Genomic DNA, 23,889 nt, shown 5'->3' with positions numbered 1-23,889 from the left:
CTAAGAGCCTTTTCTCACAACATGTTGCCATCGATAGGCACACGTTTACGGTCCATGTCTTCCAGCCATAAGTTTAATGCCCTTTCAGTCTTCACTAAAGTCTTATCACGCAACTGGCTTGTCACCTTAGCAGTTATTGGAGCACTTGATGCCACAGCTTGACGAATTTCTCTCTCTTGAATCTTGATGGCATGGATGCTAGATTCATTGTGGCCATATTTACGTGCCACGTTGGAGACGAACATACCATCTCTCAATAAGTCCAACACAGCCAGTTTTTCCTCCAGGGTTGGAACAAATCGCTGTTTCTTTGGTTGAGCACCAGTAGTTGGCTTCCGTTTAGGGGCCATGTTGTACCAAAAAAACGTATCTTTAAACACTAGAAACACACTCAGTGTGGCAAGATGCTCACACTGTGAGAGGCACGCAGGAACTGAGACTGACTGAGGGAATAGCAGATTCACTTCTCCCATCTCACACTCACTCCAAGGCATATGCTCATTGCATGCGTATAGTTGAATTTGTGTAAATTAAATGCACATATGATGCAACTCCACTGTATTCTCTCTGTGAGGTTACATGGGACATTCTAACCAGAGCTATCAGATCAGTGGTCCTCAGGTTGTCTTCATTTAGGAGGGAGCTTGCAAATTTAGATTATTGAGTCAAAACAGACTATGGTTAAATTCTAATTTAATAAAAATTGGGCTCTGTCTTCACATAGTTGGATGGATTTGGTACTGTACTGGCATGTAGCTGCATATTTAGGAGGGAAAAGATGGTCATGTGGCTAAAGCACAGAAGTTGGAGTCAAGGTACTAGGACTCTGTTGCCAGTTCTTATGTTCTGCATATTCTTTGGTGAGTTACTTAGTTCAAACTTTTGTGAAGTGGCCACTGATTTTGGCCTTAATTTCTCTGTGCCTCAGTTTCAGCACCTGTAAAATAGAACTAACAATAATATTAGTTCTCTACCTGTACTTCACAAAGGTGTTGTGAGGTTTAATTCATCGATGTTTGCAAAATTCTTTGAGATCCTTAGATAGAAACTGCTATAGAAATGCAACATATTATGATAACAATCATCATAATCAAGGAAAATCCCAAAGGAGCATAGTCTCCTTGCAGTTTGAGGGCCACCCTGATAATCTCTAGCTAGGTCCATATGACCATCTGGCTGGATATTCAGTTTCTGTCCATCACTGGCAATCTTATTGCAGCACCAAAGCTATTGCAGACCACTTTTCATCTCCATTCCTTGGTAAATATGCTTTGAAATTCATATGTCTTCCATCCTAATAAAATATCCATACCAAGAAAGCCACCAAAATTGAACCAGTGCTGATGCTGGCAGTTGCTATGAATATCCTCATTACTGATCTTGTCCTCTCATTTAATATGAAGCAATTGATGAAGATGGTGAGAATAAAAAACATCAGTCCGCCCATCTTCAGCCTCTCCTCGGTCCTCACATTTCACTGCTGTACAACAGTGCTGGTATAACTGTAGTTTATAGATCTGCAGTTTCATGGTAACATAGAGGTCCCGATATTTCCACAGAGGCCGCTTAAGGGCCCGGAACATGCCACTGTTGGCTCCTGCTATATAAACATCCACATCTTTTGAACATCACAATCCCATGTATGATAGTGATAACATAACAATACTCTTGGCCCTCAGCCAAGCTACCATTAATTTCAGGACTTTGCAGTGGGTCATTTACCCTTATCGGAAAGAAATTTATGTCAGCGTAAGGTGCGGAGTAGTTTGTGCATGTGCATGTTTTTATCCATGTTAGGTACATTAGTCCAGTTACTCTTAAACAAAGATAAGCCCAGCCGCACACATGTAACTCCAGAAGCTACAGCTCAGCCATTCTGAGCCACTGCCAGGAACAGCTGCCTTCATCATCTCCTCTGAAGTCTATAACTGTCCTCCCTACTGCCATGGAGCCTTACTCTCCTAGGTGTCCTATCATCCTCCAGTCAGGACACAGAAAAGCAGTGGCAGATTCATCTTCAGCAGACTCATTAGGCTGTCTACCATTGAACTATTATTGCCACACAGATTCATAATCTTGTGGGATGAGGTTTGGGGGATGCAATGGATTAATGGACTGGCTTTCAGACCAGTGATCAAATGCTCCGTGGATCGCAAATGAAATTATTTTGGCAAGTGACAGAATCCCCGACAGGTATTTCTACAGATCATAAAACCACTGCAGAGTTGGCAGTCTTGGTTTAGGAGAGATCCAGGTCAGGGATGAAGAGCAGTAACAGGCTTTGGGTTGGAGTCCAGGACTGGACTAGCATAGCAAATTGCAGACGGGAACTGAGGTGCTTAGTCAGAGCAGTGTAAGGGCCCAAGATGGGAGACGTAGAATGTGTGTCAATGCATGTGAGGACTGAAAACATCATTTACTGTTTGCAGCAGAGAGAGCATAAAAACAGTTTACAACTGACCTTGGACATTTGGTTCAACCAGCCATTCAGTTAAGTCACTCTGGGCTTGTCTATACTACCCATTAAGTCGATGTAACTTACGTTGTTCAGGGGTGTGAAAACATCACATCGAGTTAAAATGCTGTCCACGCTGCACTATGTTGGCTCTCCCGCTGACATAGCTTCCACCTCTCACAGAGGTGGAGTAATTACGTCAATCGGGGAGTGCTCTCCCATTGGCATAAGGTGTCTTCAGTGGCACAACTGCACTGGTGCAGGTGTGCCGATGTAGCGTGGTAGTGTAGAATTGCCCATAGTAATGGACATATTAGTTTGAATGCATTCTCTGCTGCCGAGTCACAGCAGCTTTCTATGCAATGTCCATCTGAAAAAGTGCATCAGGATGTAGCAAATGTGTTAGGACACGGTCTAGGTACGTATATGGCCCCATCACATATTTGCATTTCTCATGATCTTGAATGGACTTTAACCTCACAACTTCCTTGTAAGGTAGGGAAGTACCATTCCCATTTTATAAATGGGAAACTGAGGCATAGGGTAGATAAAATGACTTGTCCATAGTTACTTAGGAAGTCATCAGCCAAGTTAGGAATTGAACCCAAGTCAGTTGAGCCCCAGTTCAATGTCATGGGTGCTACATCATTCTTCCCACTCTGTAGGAACAGAAAGTTTCCTGGAGGGACAAGAAATTTTCAGGTGCACTGAGAGAGCAGAGTAACATTATTCTTTCTTAGTTATATGGATTGCCTCACCATTTTTATTCCTGTATGGCAACTTTATCAGTGACAGGCATCAATACTCCTACCCCTGGATACTGAGAAGGGCAAGACTGGAATACAATCTCCCCAATCACACCATATGATTACACTCCTCCCTTCAAAAGAGAGGGACCTCAGTACTGAAATCTGCATATCTACATATCTTCTTCTGCATACTGCCACCACACACCTTAAAAGCATCACAGTCCCTTTATCTCCACCAGATTGGAAGGGAATCTCACAGGATTCTTAAAGGATACTCCGTGCTGGAATCTACTGGAATCCTCCCAGAAGCTGGGAGGAGAGATGGGCAGAAAGATACAAAAATCCCCTGAACACCAATCAGATGTGTGGAAGCATCCACTAACCTCAGGGAAGGTGTAAAAAAAATCCAAAGATCAGTGGAACAAACTGGCAATATCATACTCATGGAAGATCAGGCTAACTAAATAAATGATGTTTGTGGAACTCAGGCATTTTTGGGGGTAGGATACATGGATAAAGCTGGGGGAGAGGAAGCTGGGTTAACTTGACCATTCAACAGCTGCACTGCAACTGCCAAGAGAGTATAGGCTTCTTGCATCGCCACTCTGAATTCTTTCCAGTGTATGGCAGCTGTATATCTGTGGCTTTATCTTGGCTACATGGGATTCTCTGGCCAGCTAGAATATGTAGAAAATTCATTTCCATGCTGCCAATCACAAAGCAACTTCCACGGCTTTAAAGAGAAAAACTCATATTTAATCAAAAATCTATTTCTCTTTCCACAGAGTCATGAATATTTCCTCGGTTCTTATCACTAATTATTCAATGTGTGTATGTCTAAGCAACTTTCTCTGCTTCTTCCCCCTAGGCCATTCTCCTCATTTTTCGGCTATATCTCTATGCAGTGAAGCCACAATCTGTCTTTGATAACAAATAATAATATCACTAAGCAAGATCAAGAAGCAGCTTTTGCCAGCGGGCTCTGCTGTGAAGCAGCGCCAGTGCATTGTTTATTTGACAGGTGATGCCGACTTCCCTGAGCCGCAGCCTGCCTACAGTTGCAATGATTCTCTGACTGGTCATTCTATAGGCCATGACCTCTGGGGGAAGCAGTGGTTCTCTGAGGGGCCATTCTTCAGGCCTCAACAACTGGAAGGAGCATGTTCTCAGGTGTGCACTCAAGGGCCGCCCAGAGGAGGGGGCAAGTGAAGCAATTTGCCCCAGGCCCCACAGGGGCCCCCACGAGAGTTTTTTTGGGGCCCCTGGAGCAGGGTCCTTCACTCGCTCCAGAGGCCCCGGAAAACTCTCGTGGGGCCTGGGCTCCCGGAGCTTCTTCTGCTCTGGGTCTTCAGCAGCAGGGGGTCCTTCCACTCTGGGGCGGAAGGACCACCCGCCGTTGAATTACCGCCGGGTTCCTAGTTGGCTTTCAGAGGCAGAAAGTCAGATAGCAGAACTGATGGCCTCCCATAACTTCTCCTACAGGCTGAGTGCTAAGGGCTGAGAGGAAGGGGAGTGCCACCAGGGTGGGGCAAGAGGAATTGGGAATTCTGCTGGAGGAAGATGTAGATGAAGGCAGGAGAGACAAAGTGGCAGAGATATACTGGAAAGGAGAACAACACAGTGATGTCTGGCAGGGTTTAAGTTTAGGAGAGGGGCTATCTGATGAATAACACAGACACTTCAACACAACAGTCCATAGAGTTAAAATTAATTGAAATCTTGTACGTAAGATATATAGGCTACAGACGTATATATCCAAGTCAATCACTCAAGTAACTCTTAAATAGAGCCACTGACATCACAGATAACTCAGCCAATCTCCACATTTCCTGTACAGCTAATTTGCATGCAATAATTCTATTGGCTCACATGAGTCAGTGGCATAAAGGATATTAGACATGTGTCAAGAGTTCTCATTGGTAGATTACTTGGCCCAGTGGTCACTGCTCTTTAAAAGTTCAATGGCCACATGCTGGCTTTTTTCATTTATAAATTCACAGGTTCTAAGGCCAGAAGGGGCCATTGTGATCATCTACTCTGAGCTCCTGAATAACTCATGCCATAGAACTTTCCCTAAATAATTTCTAGAGTAGATCTTTTAGAAAAACAACCAATCTTCATTTAAAAATTGCTAGTGATGGAGAATCCACTGTACCATTCAAATGGTTAATTACCCTCACTGGTAAAAATTTGGCCCTATGTGTCTAACATTGGGCACTTAAAATTACTTGACAATTTTGGCTTTAATTTCTGTGCCTCAGTTCCCTATGTATAAAATGGGGATAATAATACCATCTCACCTCACAGAGATGTGAGAAGTTAAATTCATTAATATTCATAAAGAACTAAGATACTATGGTGACAGCATCACTGAAAAGCCCATCAGGAAATTCATATATCTGCAATCAGAGCCAGATTTGAATAATGTGCAGTAAATAAGGCCAGAGACCAGACACTGAATGATGAGCATAAAACAAACTATTGAATAGCTGTTCAATCAGTGAGCACCATCCAAATAAGCACTGAATAAGGCAGGGGGATCTGGTGGAAAAAATAATATGTGATCACATAATTAAAGACGGTGTCATAATGTATATGCACAAGAGGGGCTGACTTCAGGTTGCACCGGCAACCTTAAATAGGGCATTTCCTAATTTTTGAGTGCTTGACTTTGCAACCTTAAACATTCTTTTAACAGAGTTTTTTGAGGATGTATTATAAGAAGGACTGTTGAGCAATACTTCCCATTATATAACCCTTTTTTCAATTGCTTGTCACTCTGCCAAACATACACTTTTGGTGTTTGCTTTGTGCTGAATGCTTTGGGAAAATTTCAGCCCCAAAAGTTCAGCTGTGTCCAAGAACAAGGGTGGTGAAAAATATTGTTTTGCCCATGTTAAAAATTTCTGACAACCTTTTCTATGAGAAGTTCTAGCACTCCCATGGCATGGAGCAGGGACTTGAAATTTGACTGGGACATGGCCTTTACATCATGGATGTGCCTTTTGCTTTCTCCAGGAAAATTTGTCCAATATGGCAAAGTTATAAGCCTTTGAAAAACTGCTCTTTGCATATGCTCAGTAGAGTCCCCATGTGATGCCAGGCAAATAATATATGGAGATATACCTATCTCATAGAGCTGGAAAGGGCCCTGAAAGGTCATTGAGTCCAGCCTGCTGCCTTCACTAGCAGGACAAAGTACTGATTTTACCCCAGATCCCTAAGTAGTCCCCTCAAGGACTGAGCTCATAACTCTGGGTTTAGCAGATAAATGCTCAAACAACTGAGTTATCCCACACCCCTTAAGCCAAACTTTCCAAGGATGGTCAATAATTGTGTGTTCTTCATTTTTTCTGTGCCTAACGAGATCTTGTGGTCTGATTTGCAGAAAGTGATAAACTGAAACTGAAGTCTTTGGAGCTCTGCTTTGAACATATAAAGTGATATATAACGCTAGTTACTCTGAAAAAATAAGGTCCTCAGTGTCTAAGATTGGGCACCCAAAGAAAACAGGTACTTTTGACCTTAGTCTCTTTGTGCCTCAATTCTCCATCTGTACAATGAAGAAAATAAAACTACCTAATCTCACAGGGATGATGTGAAAATAAATTAATATATGTTTGTGATGTGCTCAGATATTATAGTGATGAATGCCATAGAAAAGACCACGAGAAAATAATTCCGTCTTCAGAGATGGGTCTAAATAGTGTGCAGAAAAAATGGCACAGGGCCACACATTGAACAATGAGAAGAAAATAATATTCCATAGTTGCTCATCAATTGAATAAGATCCTTTCTGTCCAATGAATTAGGCAGAGGTCCTGTGGAAAAAACAGTAGTAATTAAGACTGCACAGGCAACCTTAATCCTGTCATCAGGAGCGGTGCCAGGGTTTTTGGCGCCCTAGGTAGGGGTCCTTCCGCACTCCTGGTCGTTGGTGGCAATTCTGCAGCGGGAGGGTACTTCCGCCCTCCCAGTCTTCGGGGCACTTCAGCGGCGGGTCCTGGAGTGAGTGAAGGACCCGCCGCAGAATTGCCCCCAAAGACCTGGAGCGCGGAAGGACCCTCCCACCGCAAAATTGCCGCTGAATTGCCGCCCCCCAAATCCTGGCACCCTAGGCAACCGCCTAGGTCGCCTAAATGGAAGCGTCGGCCATGCCTGCTATTTCCTAACATCTGAGTACTTGACTTTACAACCTTAATAATGTTATTTTAACAAAGTTTTTGTGTATGTAATAGATATATTTATACAGAGAAAGGGTGTGCAGGACATGTGACAGCTTTATCAGAGCTAGGACTGGTCCCGAAAATCAGGATGGGTAGCAACACTAGAATCTAGTCTTGAACTACTGCCTTGCAAGGGGTGTGATCAGGCACCAAAGATAGGTATTGGGGAATCGGGAATCTCCGCTGTGGCCTTGTGCAACCAAGCACTACCTTGCTTGCTGCAGATAAAGAGAACACACTCTGTGCCTAAACTCAACTGATAATCATCCTTATTGAGCAGACATGCTTATTTGATAGATCCAGGGAGTCTGTGGGCCTGCAACTGCAAGGAGTACTGGGAAATGTCTTGCGAAAGAGCTGTGGGCAGGAGGCATTGGCGGAGCTGGAGTGTGAGGTGGCTGCTCTTTCTTCCTCCATTATAAAGTGACTGGTGCAAGACTTCTTTTCTCATTCTAAATAAAATTAGAGACAATCATCATCATTTTCTTCCCAAAGCCATTCAGGATTAGGGCATGGAGTCCCCATGGAGATAGTTCATTCAGGACCGGTTAACAGAAGCATATGTTTCTGTACTGACTGCTTCTTCAGGTGTTGGGGTGAGCCACATTTATGTGTTGGCTGCTTTCCCTTAGCTACTGTTCATTTTGGGCACAGAGATTTGGAGCCAGTAAGCACAGAGACTAACATTGCTCCTGGATTCTCAATCACTCAGCTGCCTGCAGCAATCCCTTTCCTTCAGGGACTCAGTTTTTCTGAGCTGGGATAAGAGTTGGGAAGAGAGGGTGGGGGAATGATTTCCAGGCTTCTGAAACAGCACAAGAAACAACAGGAAATCAGGAAAGATGATTACAAACTCTCAAGAATCATACCTTGACAACGTCTCCTTTTATTCCCTCCATTTTTCAGACTGCCCCTCTAATATCTTGAGATGGGGTAGGGTCCGAGAGAATCCCCCAACCTCATCATACCTTTTTTGAGATTTACATAGAAATTATTATAACATATGCTACACTAGCACTTAGAGATCCCAACCAAGATTGCAGCTTCATTATTCAAGGCACAATACATATTCATGGCAAGGGACAGTCCCTGCCCTATAGAACTCACAAGATAAGACAGACAAAGGGTGGAGACAGTAAGTAGTATCATCCCCTTGTATAGATGGGAACCAGAGCATAGAGAGATTAAGTGACTTGCACAAGATCACATAGGAAGTCTGTGGTAGTGCAAAGAATTGAACTCACATCTCCTTAGTCCCCATACAGTGCTTTAACCATAAGCCAAGCCAATCATTACTCTGAGTTAGGGACAGACAAATGCATTGAGTTACATTTACCATTCTACAATATCAGAACACAGCACACATTGGAGAAATGACTGTGGGAGGGATGAGAGAGTGTCTCAGTATTGAATTGCCTGGGTTTTCTTTGCCTCAAAGGGTAAAGGCCAGGAAGAGATGAAGAAATCTGAACTAATAAAAGCTGCATCCCACAAGTCCCCAGCTCTATCTGCTGTCTGCTCATAGGCCTCCCCAGCTCTTAGAGGAATGCAAAGATTTGCTGTGTTACTTCTGCACTTGAGGGACTGTTTCTCCAGAAGAAGACTTGCCTTGTTGTACAGTTTCTGTAGCAAGTTGTGTTGCCAGTGTCATTATCATCCCTGCAGACCCTGAGCATCATTCCTCCTCGTCTCAGGGGTCTAGGGACGCGTGTTGGTTATTCCTCTGCACTGTGCATGAGAATTTGAGAGATACAGGTTTCCAGTAATGGGGATTTATTACAACCAAGGCCTGATACGCAGTCAGTTAGTGACAAATTATGTCAATGAAACAGCTAGTTCACCTCCCTGCTCCTCTTTCATGTCCTCCGACACACATAAACACAATCAGATTGCACTTTTATAATTTTCTTCAGGGACATTTTTATCTGTAGCCATCAGTGCTACAGAAAACAATCTGTGCTGATCTAATGAGTAATTCCCATCAAACAGTAAAACTGAGGCATGGAATATTAAATATCAGCAGCTACATGAAGGTAATATTCAGAGCCGTGTAACATTGCCTCTGATGCCAATCAGAGTTTGTTGACCTGAAATGCATCCAAATTATACCTCTTACTAGGAAGCTCAACCTGCATTGAATAAGGGTCTGTGACTGCACACTCAAATCCTTATGCTGCACCATTAGAAAGTTAGCTTCCCCACATCAATGAATGCCATCTGATCCTCATGCTTCTATTGAATGAAGTACCTGGAGACTCAGTGCGTGACTAGCAATGGAAATATTACTGTTTCATGCCATTATCCATGTTTACAGCACAGACAAAAACCCTCTGCAAATTAACTTCTGGTTGCCCAAAGAAGCCACTTGTTAAAGCTCAATAACTCAGCCACATTTTAGCCATTTTTTGTATTTTCGCAATGGCCGAAAACACCAGTCACACACTGTGGAGCAAGTGAAGGTAAAACTGTTGCCTTGAAAAGCTCTGATGCTGGTTACTGAACTCTACAAAGGAAGGACAGAAATCTACTGCCTTTCTTTGTGAATATGTGGCATACCATTATGTATTCCTTCCTCTCTCCTTTCTTTTATCGCTAAACCAGACACATCACAAGGCACCAGAATCAGCCATGCTGGGCCCCATGCCAGGAGAATTAATGAAGTGGTGTAATAACTCACATGGAGGCCCAGTGATTGGCGCCATTCTTAAAATGCATCTGCAAGGCAGGAGATCACAGCATTGCTGTGTTCTGTTTATTACTGGCATGTCTCTTCCATTCCATTGATTTCTTTATTAGTGCATTTTAAGGCAGCAATATGGGGGCCTGCTCTGCTCGAGGCACTGAGGTTTGAATTCCAGCACTGCTGATGGAAGGAAGGTCTCCCTTCAAGACTAGGCCGGGCTGACAGTGCCATCTGCTAACAAGCTCTGGATCCTTGCTGAGTGGTTCCCTAGGAATTTGAAAAATCCTGGAAGGCAAGGTAAGACTTTGTTTGGGTGAGGAAAGAAAGTTTCCTTAGAAGTACATAGAGGTGTTGCAATAACTGAGGTGAGAATTTCACTTCTTACCTGAGAAAGTAGGTTTGAAAGCAGCATTGCTAGCAATAAAATGGAGCCTCACAGTTATTCACCTTTCATCTATGTAGGTATGAGTTTAAATCCTGACTTGGGGTAAAAGTATAAAGAAGTGGTGGATCGCAATCAATTAATCAACAGGTATTTGTCCACACCACAAACATCACACAATTATTCACTCCTGGCATCCTTTGCCCAGGAGAGGTTCAGGACTGGAGAAACAAAGGTAGAATGAGTCAGGATTGAAATGCAGTGGCAGCATTGTGTGAGGAGCCAAGACTGGTATGGAAGAGGTGCTGAATGTCCAGGCTGAGATGCACAGACAGTTGTGAGGGGGCTGCAAACTGGAATAGTTGGGGCTGCTGCACATCCAGACCAGCATAGCTATGAGGGGATGTTAGACTGGAAGATCAAGGACTATTACGGGCCAGGATTCGTGTCAAGCTGTGTGGGACCTTCAACATTGCAACCGCAGAAGTGCTGAAGGCGAGGAGTGAACAGAGCTGCGTGGGACAAAGACCATAAACCAGACTGTACTATCCATCGCTGGAAACACTGGAGCTCATTGTGATGAGAACCAAATTCATACCAAAATACAAAACTTGTGTTGCGTTAAAGCCCATATATGGATAATGCAGCCGTAGCCCCTTCATGCTGTTATTCAGTCTACCACTTGTTTGATGAGAACTCTCTTCAATTGGAAGTGGCCGCTCATAAGTGACCTTTCATTGGACAGCAAGTGGTCAGGAAAGCAAGACCCTAGTATTGCCAGTAGGTGGTGTTAGTGTACAGCAGGTTCCACAAGTGGTGAGCTGAGGTAATCTACAGTTGAGTCACTACAAGCACTACCACTTAGAGAGACTTGAAAAATGGGGGATCTCACTCTTATGTGTTTTAGTGATTTAAGTAGACTATTTAGAGAACCTGGTACTCAGTTTCTCTTTGTAATAATTTTTAGTGTTTATTTTTGGCTGCTTTAGTGTCTTGGAACTCCCTAGAAAGGCTGTCATATCTAATGGGTTTACAAATGAATTGTAATGGTATAAATTTGATCAGAAATCAGCTGTTCCATTGACAATTAAACCAATGCAAAAAATTTTTAAAACTTTCTGTCTCATTTATTGTTTGTATCCTAGATTCCCACCCTATGTGTAACCATGCAAAACCCAACTACCTTCTACCCTGGTGCTATTAGTGAGCAAGCAGTGAAACTGTGGGGAGGATGAAGAAAAAGTGATGAGACTGAGATGTACAACAGACAGTTTGAGCAGGACACAAATTCCCTTACAAATAATTTTAATTTTTTTGTCCCCAGGTATTTTTTTTTAAATCCACTCTTGATAAATGATCGCTATTGTTTTTATCAATTTTCAGTTCCACAAGAATATGATATGGCCAGTGAAAGAAGAGACAGGCCAACATTTTCAGCAGTGATGTGGATTTTCAGTGTTTCAGTTTTTGTGTCCCCCTGAGTCTCTTAAAAAAGCCTAATTTTCAGAAAATATTGAGTACTCACCCTCTGAAAACCAGGCCCCTTTAATGCATTCCAAGTTGGGCCTCTAAAAATTGAGGCACTCTAATCATTAGTCAGCTTTGAGGATATTGGTCTAGTTAACATATTTTATATATAGCTTACGGATTTACTACTGTACTGGGGAAATTCAAGCTTGATGTAAGCAACCACAACTGAAATCACTGGACTGCACAGCATATACATCTATAATCTCTCCCGTACACATATGCATGCACACACGCATGTGTGAACCTCCCACCCCTTCTATCCTACAAATAAAATGTTAGCCCAAAGCTAGATGTGTCCAAGTAAGTCTCTACTTGGGGAGAGAGAGTGAGTGGCTACTCCAAGAGTTCTCTGCCAATCTCCGATTTCTATTATAAAGTCTGAGCCACTCACCCACAGCTGGTTTCTAACAAGCTGTCCCCGACCTGCAGTGATGCCATTCCAAAGTCTGCTATACGGATATTGTTCTTTTCATCCAGCAGTAGGTTTTCTGGTTTTAAATCCCTGTGGCTGTGGAGAAAGGATTGGAACATGGGTTAAAAAAATTCAGAGCAGCTCCCTCTCCCCAGGATCTGTTTATTTCACTTCACACAAGTTCACTTTTCTCCTCCTGGGGCACAAGAATACATAGTGTCTGAGATGCAGTCTGTGGGATGCTGGAACCATTAACCAACCATTACTGACCCTCTGAGGGCCTGAACTTGCAGTGTCTGAAGAGGTGCTGAATGTGTTTCAGCTCCTTTTGAAAGCAACAGAAATGCAGGGTACTCAGTTGGAGTGGGATCTCAGATGACATTTAAGGCTGGGATATCAGATACCAATTCGTGAGGCAGGAAACAGTAGTATCAACATGTTCTGTGAATGGCAGAAAATTCAGTGACTGATTTTCAGGAAAAGGAAGGCCACTGTATGCATTGCGCACCCCCTACAGAGCCTCACTTTAGGAGTTGCTTGCCAAGGCATGTGGCTGTGGGTAATTAGTTGGCATGAGGAATTCCTTTGAGCCCAGAATTTCACAAAACACTGGATCACAACACTTTTGAAAGCCTCTTTCCTGTTTAACATTGACTGCCTTCCTACTTAGCAATAGGTAGGGCCGGCTCCAGGTTTTCTGCCACCCCAAGAGGCAAAAAAAACCCTGTGGCAGCACTATCATGCTGCTCCACTCTTCGGCGGATCCTTTGCTCCAAGAGGGACTCAGAGACCCACCGCTGAATTGCTGCCAAAGACCTGGACGTGCTGCCCCAACAGCAGCCGGAGGGCCACCCCTTGGTATTGGCCGCCCCAAGCACCTACTTCTTTAGTTGGTGCCTGGAGCCGGCCCTGGCAATAGGGGATGGACAAGGTGGTGGTGAGCCTTGGACACTGGGTCATGATCCTCAGGTTGGGAACTCCTGCCATGGATAAAGGGTATAAATACGTCTCCTTCCTCTTCTCCTTTTCTCCCTTACCCATGCCTGGGGCAGTCATGGACCCATCATCTCCCTTTCACGTTAGCTAGCATAAGCACTTTTAAATAGCTCTTACATAGTATAGCAGTTAATTTTTAAAAATTTAGACACAAAATTTTGGTCAAAATTTGTGAGGTTTTTGTCTGCATTGTCATTTTTTAAAACTGTTGTTGAGTCATCAATATAGCAAATCCATCTTAACAACAACAACAACAAAAGGCAGCATTTATGAGGAATTCCTGTTGCCCTTCCATGATCTCTGCTTTGGGTGGTCAGAATATACGTCTTTTGGGCCTGGGTGAGAAAACAGCCAAATCTGAGAACTTAACTCCTCCTGCAGATAAGAGGGGCCCTTTCAATACCCAATCAGAAAATAAACCTGTTGGAACCTGTCAGGCAGGGGTGCTGAGAGCCATTGAATTAAACTGTAAGCCAGGGATTGGCAACCTTTGGCCCATGGCCCGCCAGGGTGAGCATCCTGGTGTGCTAGGCCGGTTTGTTTATCTGCTGCGTCTGCAGGTTTGGCCGCGGTTTGCCGCTTCAGGCCAATGGGGGCTGCGGGAAGTGGCATGGGCCAAGGGATGTGCCGGCTGCTGCTTCCGCAGCCCCCATTGGCCTGAAGTGGCGAACTGCAGCCAGTGGGAGCTGCGATCAGCCAAACCGGCGGACTTGGCAAGTAAGCAAACCGGCCAGGCCTGATAGGGTGCTCACCCTGGTGGGCCGCGTGCCAAAGGTTGTCAATCCCTGCTGTAAGCAATGTATATAACGGAAACCACTTCAAGTCAGGGGGTGCTGCAGCACCCCCTGCACTCCTAGTTCCAGCACCTATGCTGTCAGAGGGTGAAACGAGTCAGCGTGAGACAAAAAAAAGTCACGGTCAGCAAGGGTTAAGTGTTTTTTGACAAGAACTACAATCAGAAATCGAACAATAAAAACCCTAGCTTGAGAGTCGATCCAGTCCTGTGACTCTTAGGGTGGAACGTAACTTTCTCAAAGGCATTATCTTCCCTTTCCTCCATTTATTAGACACTCATATAGTCCTGCTCATGGGAACAAGCACATGAGGAAGGGAAGTTAAACACTTCCTGTTAACCCCTTGTTTAAAGAAAAGGGCAGTGCCCCTAGACGCTGTTGCAGAAACATAAAGTTCTTTATCTTAACATCAAGCCTTAAGCCCTCATTTTTAAAAAGGCCTAAAGGTTGGCCTCCAGTTTTGTACATATAATTAACATGCGCCATTTAGATGCCTTACAGTAGGGGCAAAAGGGTAATTAGATGCCTGAGCGGTAGCATTTATACCAGTAAATTATTGTATCTGACAGTCTGGAGGGCACTTGGTAAATCAAGCCCTTTGTGTATTAATCAAAGTCTCCTGGTGACCCGGGACACAAGAAGTATCAGACATGAAATAAATATTGGGATGAACATATGCTTTGGTCTGACATCTTCAGAACACTCTAAAGCTCGTGAATGACCAGTGAAAGCCCAGAAAAGAACCTTTGAATGCTGCCATTGAGGACAACAGTCCCTGAGAGATACAAGCTGATCATACATGTGCCAGGTCTGTACTGACCCAATGTGGGGAGGTTCCTGCCCTAACAGTTCAGCATAATAAAGGACATAGAATATAAGAGGCCCGGGTCTTGTAGTTAGCTATGGAAGTTGGATAACAATGAGATGGCAGTGCATTATTTGATTACTGTTCTCTAACTGGAATCCAGGATCGATCTCATCTTGCAACTGAATGCTGGGAAGGTTTCATCCAACAGGGGAGATGGATTAAAGGTTTCCTGTCTCAGCATTAGGGTATGGTGATGAGTGATAACAGTGCTTTGCAAAGTAAGTGGTGTTGATATAATGAAAGGTAACTGGAAACCTCTCAAAGCTCCAGGCAAACTATGTGTCCTTCTGCCTTTTGCAGTAGTTATCTTTGCATCAGTTCCAGAAATTGCTCTCACAGGACTGTTATTAAGGGCTAGTTATATGTAGGGTTGGCAGAACTCCATTTTTCTTTTTGGATAATTCTGACAGATAATATCAATGTTTATTTTCAAGCTTTTTTTTAGATTTTTATTTAAATTTTCACAGTTTTGGGAATGATGGGAATATCAGAAAATTATGTAATAAGAATAGACTTTGACATTCAAAAAGTAAAACTTCTATGAACCATTCAAGCACAAATTGTCAATATCACACGTCAAAATATTCAAAGTAAGTATCCTTAAATCAACAAATCATACCTTTTTTTTTACTATTCATTCCCTAGTCCAGTGGTCTTGAACCTTTCCAGACTACTGTACCCCTTTCAGGAGTCTAATTCATCTTGTGTACCCCAAGTTACACCTCACTTAAAAACTACTTGCTTTCAAAATCAGACATAAAAATACAAAGTCTCAGAGCACACTGTTACTGAAAAATTGCTGACTTGCTCATTTTTCCCATATAATTATAAAATAAATCAATTGGAATATAAATATTGTACTTACATTTCAGTGTGAAGTATATAGAGCAGTATAAACCAGTCATTGTCTGTATGAAATTTTAGTTTGTACTGACTTCACTAGTGTTTTTTATGTAGCCTGTTGTAAAACTTGGACAAATATCTAGATGAGTTGATGTACACCCAGGAAGACCTCCGTGTACCCCCAGGGGTACACAACCTCTGGGTTGAGAACCACTGCCCTAGTCCATTTGTGATAAGCCTAATTCAAAAGTCTATAGTGTTGGATTTTCACTCTAAGAAGTTCTCAAGTAATGCTTTTCTCTCTTTACCTATCTGCAAATTTCAGTTATCATTGATGGAAATATTTTTCTCTTGGTTTGTGTATGTAAGGTGAAATCGATGTTTACTGACATTTACTGATAAAAATCGAATCCTTCCAAGTCTAGTTATATGCACAGAAGTTGGGGATGATCCTTTTTGTTAAATTTGGTCTATTATATCACTCATGAAGATGAGTGCACCATTAGCACTGGTAAGAATTAGGTTAGGGTCAGCGTGCCCCCTAATCCCAAACTCTGCTATGCCTCCTAAATTCCAAACCCCTAGAACCTCTTCCTCATAACTATGTGTCATAGCTCTGGATTTCGTTATAGCTAGGTCAATATATTTCATTTTTGACCTGCATTAAACCACTATTCCAATCCTCTCTCTCCTCCTTCAGGGGATGCTATGCAGAAAGCATATAGATGTTTCATATGTCTGATAGGTTTTAATATGTGAGTGGAATGATATATGAAAGAGCTCTACCTGCTGTTTGGTTGGATATGAACCATGTATGTCCAATATATAGAACATGTGCTGCTTATATATATTGTATATGCTTAAATGAATGAATGTAATGCTGGTAAAAGACTTGTAGGCTGAAATTCTGTGTTAATCCTAGATTTTTATTTTTTTACAGGAAAACTATTTGCAAACATGCTTTCAAATATTTTTCCTGTTTTTTAAAAATTCAAATTTTAAATTAAATTTAAACATTTAATTTTAACCAGCTCTACAGTTAATCAAAAATGGGAAAAAATGAAGTGAACATTTTCTCAATTTCTCTGCTATATTCACATTTTAAAATGTTAACATTCAGAATTTCATCAACATTTCAAAATTCAAAAAAAACTGACCAGCTCTGCTTCATTCACAGATGAGATGCACATTCAGCCTTCTCCCACAACTCCCTATCAACACACCTGAATCTGAACCAAAAGGATCACTCTCTAAGGGGAGAAGTTAATCTGTTATTTGTGCCTGTTAGGACCTTGGCCTTTGGCGAAGATGCCAATGACTGACAAATGTGATGGTGATTTCTCTAGGAAGTGTATTGGTATCACCACATTACATTAGCTACTGGAGAGCCTTCATGTGGTTATAACTGTGGGTCCCAATGACCTAGGCCAGATATGAGCTGGTGACTTAAGAACATAAGACTTAGGAGCATTTCTTATGCTCGGACTCATACCCATTATGAGTGGTCCCATGATAAACAGTGAAGGAAATTTCAAGAAAATGATGTAGCAGAAGTAACTCATGCAAAAATTCTACCCTCTCCCCATGCCTCATATCTACCAGCCTTCCCAGTTCTATCACTTTTCACAATAGGAAGGAAATACAATATGAACTCTTAAGTCAGACTCATCCCCAGCCCCCTGGCAGTAAGATCTCTCCACAGAACCCTTGATAGCAGGGGAAGGTGAAGGGTGCCATCTATGAAAGAGGGTTCACTAGCGGCAGATACTCCTTCCTACCCCACTCCCATTGCTACTGGTTCCTCTCCTGCCTTCCCTAGGTTGGAAACAGTGGAAAGCTGGTGGGGTTATGGGAACTGTAGCACTATTATCCACAACTTGGACTTTATTTTTTAAATTAGATCAATCAGAAAAATTAGACGCCTCTGAAATAGCAAAAAAACAATAATAATGTGCCCCTCATTTTCATTAGGGACATGCAGGGGGAAGAGGAAGAAAGAAAGCTACCATGCTCTGCCCCTTCCTCCTCAGGCATGTGAGACCTACCCACTATGGCGGCTTTCGTGAATTTGCCTTGCAGCGGTACCCAATGCATTGCAATGGAGAATTCAGTCCCCTCTTCTGCAGCTGCCCTGATAAAGCCATAGCGGGATGGCCCGTGCCACAGCTGGCACTTCAGAAACCATTGCCTGGGACCTCTGGGGATGGGGTAGTGTGAGTGTGAAAGGGGACCCTAACTGGCAACAAGATTGTCTCAAACAATCGCTTTGCTCCAGACACCAGGCAAAATAACGTCAAGGGAAATTACTGGCCCTGATTCTCTCCTGTGCCAAGATACACTCAGAAGAGGAGAGAGGGAGGAGCTGTCAGGGAGCCATGCATTCACATGCCCCAGCCCTGGCCCGGACCTAAGCCTGTTGAGAATTATAGTTGGGGAGCTTTGCTCCCCGCTGTTCGTTCCTCATCCAGTTACATTCTTTCCTTCCCTTAATATGCCCCTAAGCTAGAGTGGGGGTGGCTGGCATAGAGGTTGCCTCTACCTCCTTTATACCAGTTATTCTGGTTGTTTAGTAGAAGCCCCACTCATGGATCAGGGTCCTACTGTGCTGAGCACTGTACACACATATAACTAACAGACAAGCCCTGCCCCAAGTGAGAACTCCCCTCTACCAGGAACAATTCTCAGCTATCCATATGATGTCCCTTTTGTACTGCTCCGGCAGCATAAAGGGGATAGAACTGAGGCTGAGAATCTGGACCATAATTGCAGGGCTGGAATTGTTGCCACTGGAAACGGGACACCTACTCTGCATTTGCATTCCCCATCCTTGCTATCATCAGCTCCTCTAAATGCCAAGGTTAGAAATGAGAGGGCATGTGGAACAGGGGATGTCTGTTATAATTTGCCGAAGAACTCAGCAGCCTGGACGGCCTAACACATTAATATTCACCAGAACTCTCTTGTGCCAAAATGAAACAAAACTCCACCACATGTGATAATTACTTGGCGTTTAATGCAACATTGCTGAATAAATGAACTTAATTTGGTCCCCTTCCAGCTCATCTCTCTGACTCCGTGTCTTACACGACCTGCTTCACCTCTTCGCTCTGCAGGTGAAGTGAGGACTCCATTGTTCCAGAGGCTGAAATGCCCTCAGGCATTTCTCCACATTGGCTGGAAAGAAGGATTAAAGAAAGCCGCCTCTTTGGTGAACAAGCAGAGAAAATCCCCCCCACAGAGTGCTGCATAGGTCGAGAAGGAAAATGAAAGAGAGAGATGCAGCAGGGCACGACTTAAAGCTTGGTATAGCCCCTCCAGGATGGCAGTATAATGCCCTGAGCCCCTCAGCCAAGACAGTGGAGCAAGCAGCCTGCTACTACAGCTTGAATAAGGCAAAACGTTTGGAAGGAGCGTATGTAGATTGGAAAAAGAGAGAGAGAGTCACTAACCAAGCGATCACAAGGAGGGTACACAGTGTCTGACAGTCTGCAAGGTACTGCTGTAACACACACACATATACATACACACAGACACAGACACACACACACGCACAAAGACTCATGCTCCAGAACGTCTGTTAGTCTATAAGGTGCCACAGGATTCTTTGCTGCTTTTACAGATCCAGACTAACATGGCTACCCCTCTGATATTTGACTCCATTTCTGAGGTATCTGCTCTCCTACTCTCTGAAAACCAACTCATCTGTACTGCAGGCAGCAGCAGCATATGGGCGACACTGGGTTTAATTTACACCTCTTACTGTCACCGGGGGCAGACAGCAGATCTTGGAGGTAAAGACAGATTTGGAATATTGGGCCCAGTGGAGCTATGCCAATTTACACTAGCTGATGAACTGGCCCATGATTTTTAAGTGATTTTGGAGCTGAAACATTCATATCGGTTTCTATGACAACCCCGTTTGGTTCCCAGATTTCTAACCCAAGATACCCTTTAATTGGAGAAATTGCAGGTCATTTGTAATACTCAAAATCTTAGCCTCTTTGCAAATGCTTTTCCCACTGACCCCAAACCCCAGTGAAGTTAGACCACAGAATAACTGTCCAACAATATACCTTTAAAAAGTGCCTAGTATGCTGTTGAGGCTATATGAATAAGTTATTAAATAATAATTAATAATAATGAGAAACATCATTTTTTATTTACACGAGCATCAAAACCCTTTTCATCTCATTTTCCATTGCTCCTGGAAACTTAATAATGACTCAACAGCTACTGTAAATTTGAGATTTGTATGTGTACCTATGTTTCTATACACAGAAAAATCTTTGGTTTCTGTTAATTAAGCTTGCTCTGTTCTACTTTACTAACAATTTCAAGCTCTGTAAAATTAGTAGATACAGTTCAGGTCAGAAATAAAAGGATAACTTTTAACATATATTCATAGATTTTTTTAAGGTCAGACTCAACCGTTAAACCATCTAGTCTGACCTCACTCAGTTCTGCCCGTAATAAGTAGATGTGCATGACCTTCTTGCATTCAGGGCAGTTTTTTTAAGAAGGAAACATGTTAAAAGTTGTTCTCTTTTCTTCAAAAAAAGCATCTCTTCAAAGTTGTTAAGTATGCCTACATTTAACACATCTCCTCCTTGTATTTATGCTGGAGTGCAGTGAGGCAGATGACTTCCGTGCCCAGGCAGGGTTAAGGAGCAATCAGCACCAACCTGCCGCACCCCTGCGGCCTGTCAGGCCTTGATATGAGCCATTAAAAGGGAGAACTCAGTGCAGTAGTGGGGGCATGCTGAAGCAAGCAAAGGGCTCAGAACTTCCAGACTGAGGGTCCTGTGGCACTAACTGATCTATGGCTTGTGAACGCCACCTACCCAAGCTCTCTGAGGAAGAAGACTACCAGGCTGGTTTTCTTTGTTGAAATCCCTGCTCCCCACCCTGTGATTAAACCCTAACCTTTTCGCACACTGAGGAGTGGGAACTGAGACTGTCTGTGAGGCCTGAGAGACTGCTGCCCTCTCCCTTGCACAAGGAAGTGAGTCAGGGAAATATTTTCCATTTCGTTGGGCTGCTTTATATCCCCCTAAAGGGGGTGGACTCAAAGGCACAGCTGACGGGTTGTACTGCATCTCTCAGAACCAGACCACAGGGCTGTGGCTGACCAGAGAATGACACAAGAGGTAAGCGAGGTGCCTGCTCTCACCCCAAAGTGGCAACTTTGAGGCGTTAACCTTCAGCACAGAGTTAAGGTTACATAGTAGTTTTTAAAGCCTTGTGTGCAGGGCCAGATTTCCAATTAGGCACAGCAGACACATGCCTTGGGGCATCTAAAAGTTAAAAATGGGTTAAAAGTTAAAAAGTTAATACATACAGCTCCCCTGTAGGCGGCTGGGCTCGTAGCACGGGTTGGTAGCCGCCCAGCGTGTGGGGCTGGAGCAGGGTGAGCATCCGAGTCAGCCCTCATGGGGGCGCTGCGAGCTGTGGCCAGGTGGGGCGGCTGCTGAAGGTGCTGGGAGTGTCCCAGCCCCTTCCCAATCTTGTCTGCCTCGCTACCTCCACCCTGTGCCAGGGAGGGGCGTGGCCAGCATCCCATTCACTTGCACGGGCAGAGACAGAGTGCAGCTGCGGTGCTGGGCTGCAGGAGGGACAGAAGACACCTGGGGACTGCTTGCAGTGGGGAGAGGTACAGTGTCCACCTTGTGCCTTGCCTGGGGCAGGTAGGCTGTGCCTTAGCTCAGGCTGGGAGCGCCATGCATGGCGGAGGGTCTCCTGCCTTCCCGAGGAGGCTGTGTTATATTTCTTTTTGTTTAATTTATTATGGAAAACATGAAGGTCAGCTGTAGGCAGGGGGCCACTGAAGATGCTGTGCCTAGGGGCGCGTAAGGTGTAAATCCAGCTCTGCTTGTGTGTTGACAAAGAGTTGTACGAGGAAGGCAATAATAGGTAAGAGTTGATCCATTTTATCTTGCTTTCACTCAAGAAATGGAAGTTTGGTTGTTGACTTTAACTGTGTATTTGTAGCTTTTCAGTCTGTGAGGAAAATGGTATTAAAGTAGAACAGAGAAACCTTAACTAACATTAAACAAACCGTGCAAACTGGAGCTGAAATGTGAAATGCAATTAATATAGGGCCTTACAAAGAATCATGATAAAGTAGTGAACACAAAGGCTGCAGTGCGAGTTTGACTATTGAGAAATGTCGACATTAGATCAAAGGCGGACACAGCAACTGAGCAAATCTGTTGTCATGTGTAAAATGCACAGGACACTACCTAGCAAAGAACGTCATCATTGGTTGATGTGGTGTTTTCAACGTGCCAATGTTGAAGTCAATGTCAACATTTAAGTAAATAAGGCCACTGGAATTTGACGGACTTGCTGGCATGTACACACATAGGTTGCTGCTGAGTAAATAACACCATCATATGGTTAATGCAGCACTCGGTGAATCTGCTGTCATGGACAGACAGATTGCTGCTGAGCAAACAATGTTGCCATATCATTCACACTGCATTTTCAAACTGGCACAGCTCAAATCAAATAGGATACAAAATCATTTTTTTCTGAAACATTCCAACATGGAAAAAAATACAAATGTGGTATTTGTGTAAAGGGAAGCTATCCACATCCAAAGTTTAGAGTAGAATCTCCATGTGTATTCTTCGCAAAGGGGTTCTGGAAGAGAGTGAGGCATTAGGGACTTTGTTTAAAAATCCATCTGTTTTTATTTCCAAAATATATTTAAATATCTGACTCCTCTACATGTCACAAAGTGCACAGAAAATTAAAAGCCTCCCTACAGTCTATTTTCTATGTGTGCAGCAGATACTCCCATTCTTTCACCCATAAAACATAAATTCTCTCATGCAACATGAAAACTGGCTTACCTATTATATCATTATATGTAGATGCATGCATACTGTACCATCATATATTCTCTATTCACATGTGTGTGTCTGTGTGTGTGTGTACATACGTGCATATATAGAGTGAAAGCACATATAAAATGCTCCACAGAGTGGTGCGGCATAAACATTTTATCAGCATGAGTGTTAGAAATGTCTCCTTCCTTCACGAGCTCTGAGTAAGGCTGTGATTCTTTCACAGAGGTTGTAACAGTCACGGATTCCGTGACTTTCTGCGACCTCCATGACTTCCGCAGCAGCTGGTGCGGCTGATTTCAGGGCCCCGAGCAGCTGGCCCTAGGGTCAACTGATTGGGCACACCACGGCCAGCCGCACCAGCCACTGGTGGGGCGACCCCAGGCAGCTGGTTCTGGGGACCACATGAGCTGCAGCTGGTCCTGGGGACCACCCGAGCAGCAGCAGTCCCAGAGCAGCTGGAGAAACGGCCCCAGGGGTACCCAGAGGTGGTCTGGAGAGCAGTGCCCGGGAGCAACAGCTGGGGGGCAGACAACCCCCTGCACTGGAGCAGGGCCCCCCCCAGCAGGGGCCCCCTGGAGCAGCAGGGTCCCAGAAGTAGAGATTTAGTCATGAGTATTTTTGGTAAAAGTCATGTACAGGTCATGGGCTGTGAATTTTTACTTAGTGTCCGTGACCTGTCCATGAATTTTATCAAAAATACCCATGACTAAATCTCAGCCTTAGTTATGAATGAATTGTGCAGGTTACCCCAAACAAGTGCCAATATTCTGTCTGTGCTCTGTATTTTACAGAAAGAACACTATTTTAGTAATTATTTATAGAATCTTTATTTATAGAATTTATAGAATCTTACTTTTTTTTTAGTAGTACCATTTTTCATATTCTCCCACCAGTAAGGAGAGCTGTAAATATAATGTCACAATGGCAAGATCTGATATCTTGCAACTATTGGAGGCTAGAAGTAAGAGCTGTGTATCCCAGTGGAAAGCTGTCAATTTCCCTTTTTCCAGTGGTACAGCACCTGCATTGTACTCCTGAAGGGCAGTGAGATGTGCAACTTTAAACTGGTCACTGTGCAATACTAAATATTCCCCTCCACA

General features: G+C 43.6%; 1 protein-coding gene across 13 annotated transcripts in view; it reads right to left on the bottom strand.

Moving 5' to 3' along the window:
- Window positions 1-23,889, bottom strand: part of BRSK2 (BR serine/threonine kinase 2) — a 493,899-nt gene that overhangs the window by 92,624 nt on the left and 377,386 nt on the right. For all 13 annotated transcript variants that reach the window (XR_007774500.1, XR_007774497.1, XR_007774499.1 and 10 more), the window contains exon 5: window positions 12,417-12,533. Coding sequence is in view for 9 of the 13 variants with exons in the window: in XM_050953680.1 (XP_050809637.1) it covers window positions 12,417-12,533 (117 nt within the window). In the remaining 4 variants the exon portion in view is untranslated. The remainder of the gene's footprint in view (window positions 1-12,416; window positions 12,534-23,889) is intronic.

Source organism: Gopherus flavomarginatus, chromosome 5 (genome assembly GCF_025201925.1).
Source record: "Gopherus flavomarginatus isolate rGopFla2 chromosome 5, rGopFla2.mat.asm, whole genome shotgun sequence".
Lineage (NCBI taxonomy): Eukaryota > Metazoa > Chordata > Testudines > Testudinidae > Gopherus > Gopherus flavomarginatus.
Note: the sequence above shows the minus strand (reverse complement) of the source record. Positions and strands in the feature narration are given on the sequence as shown.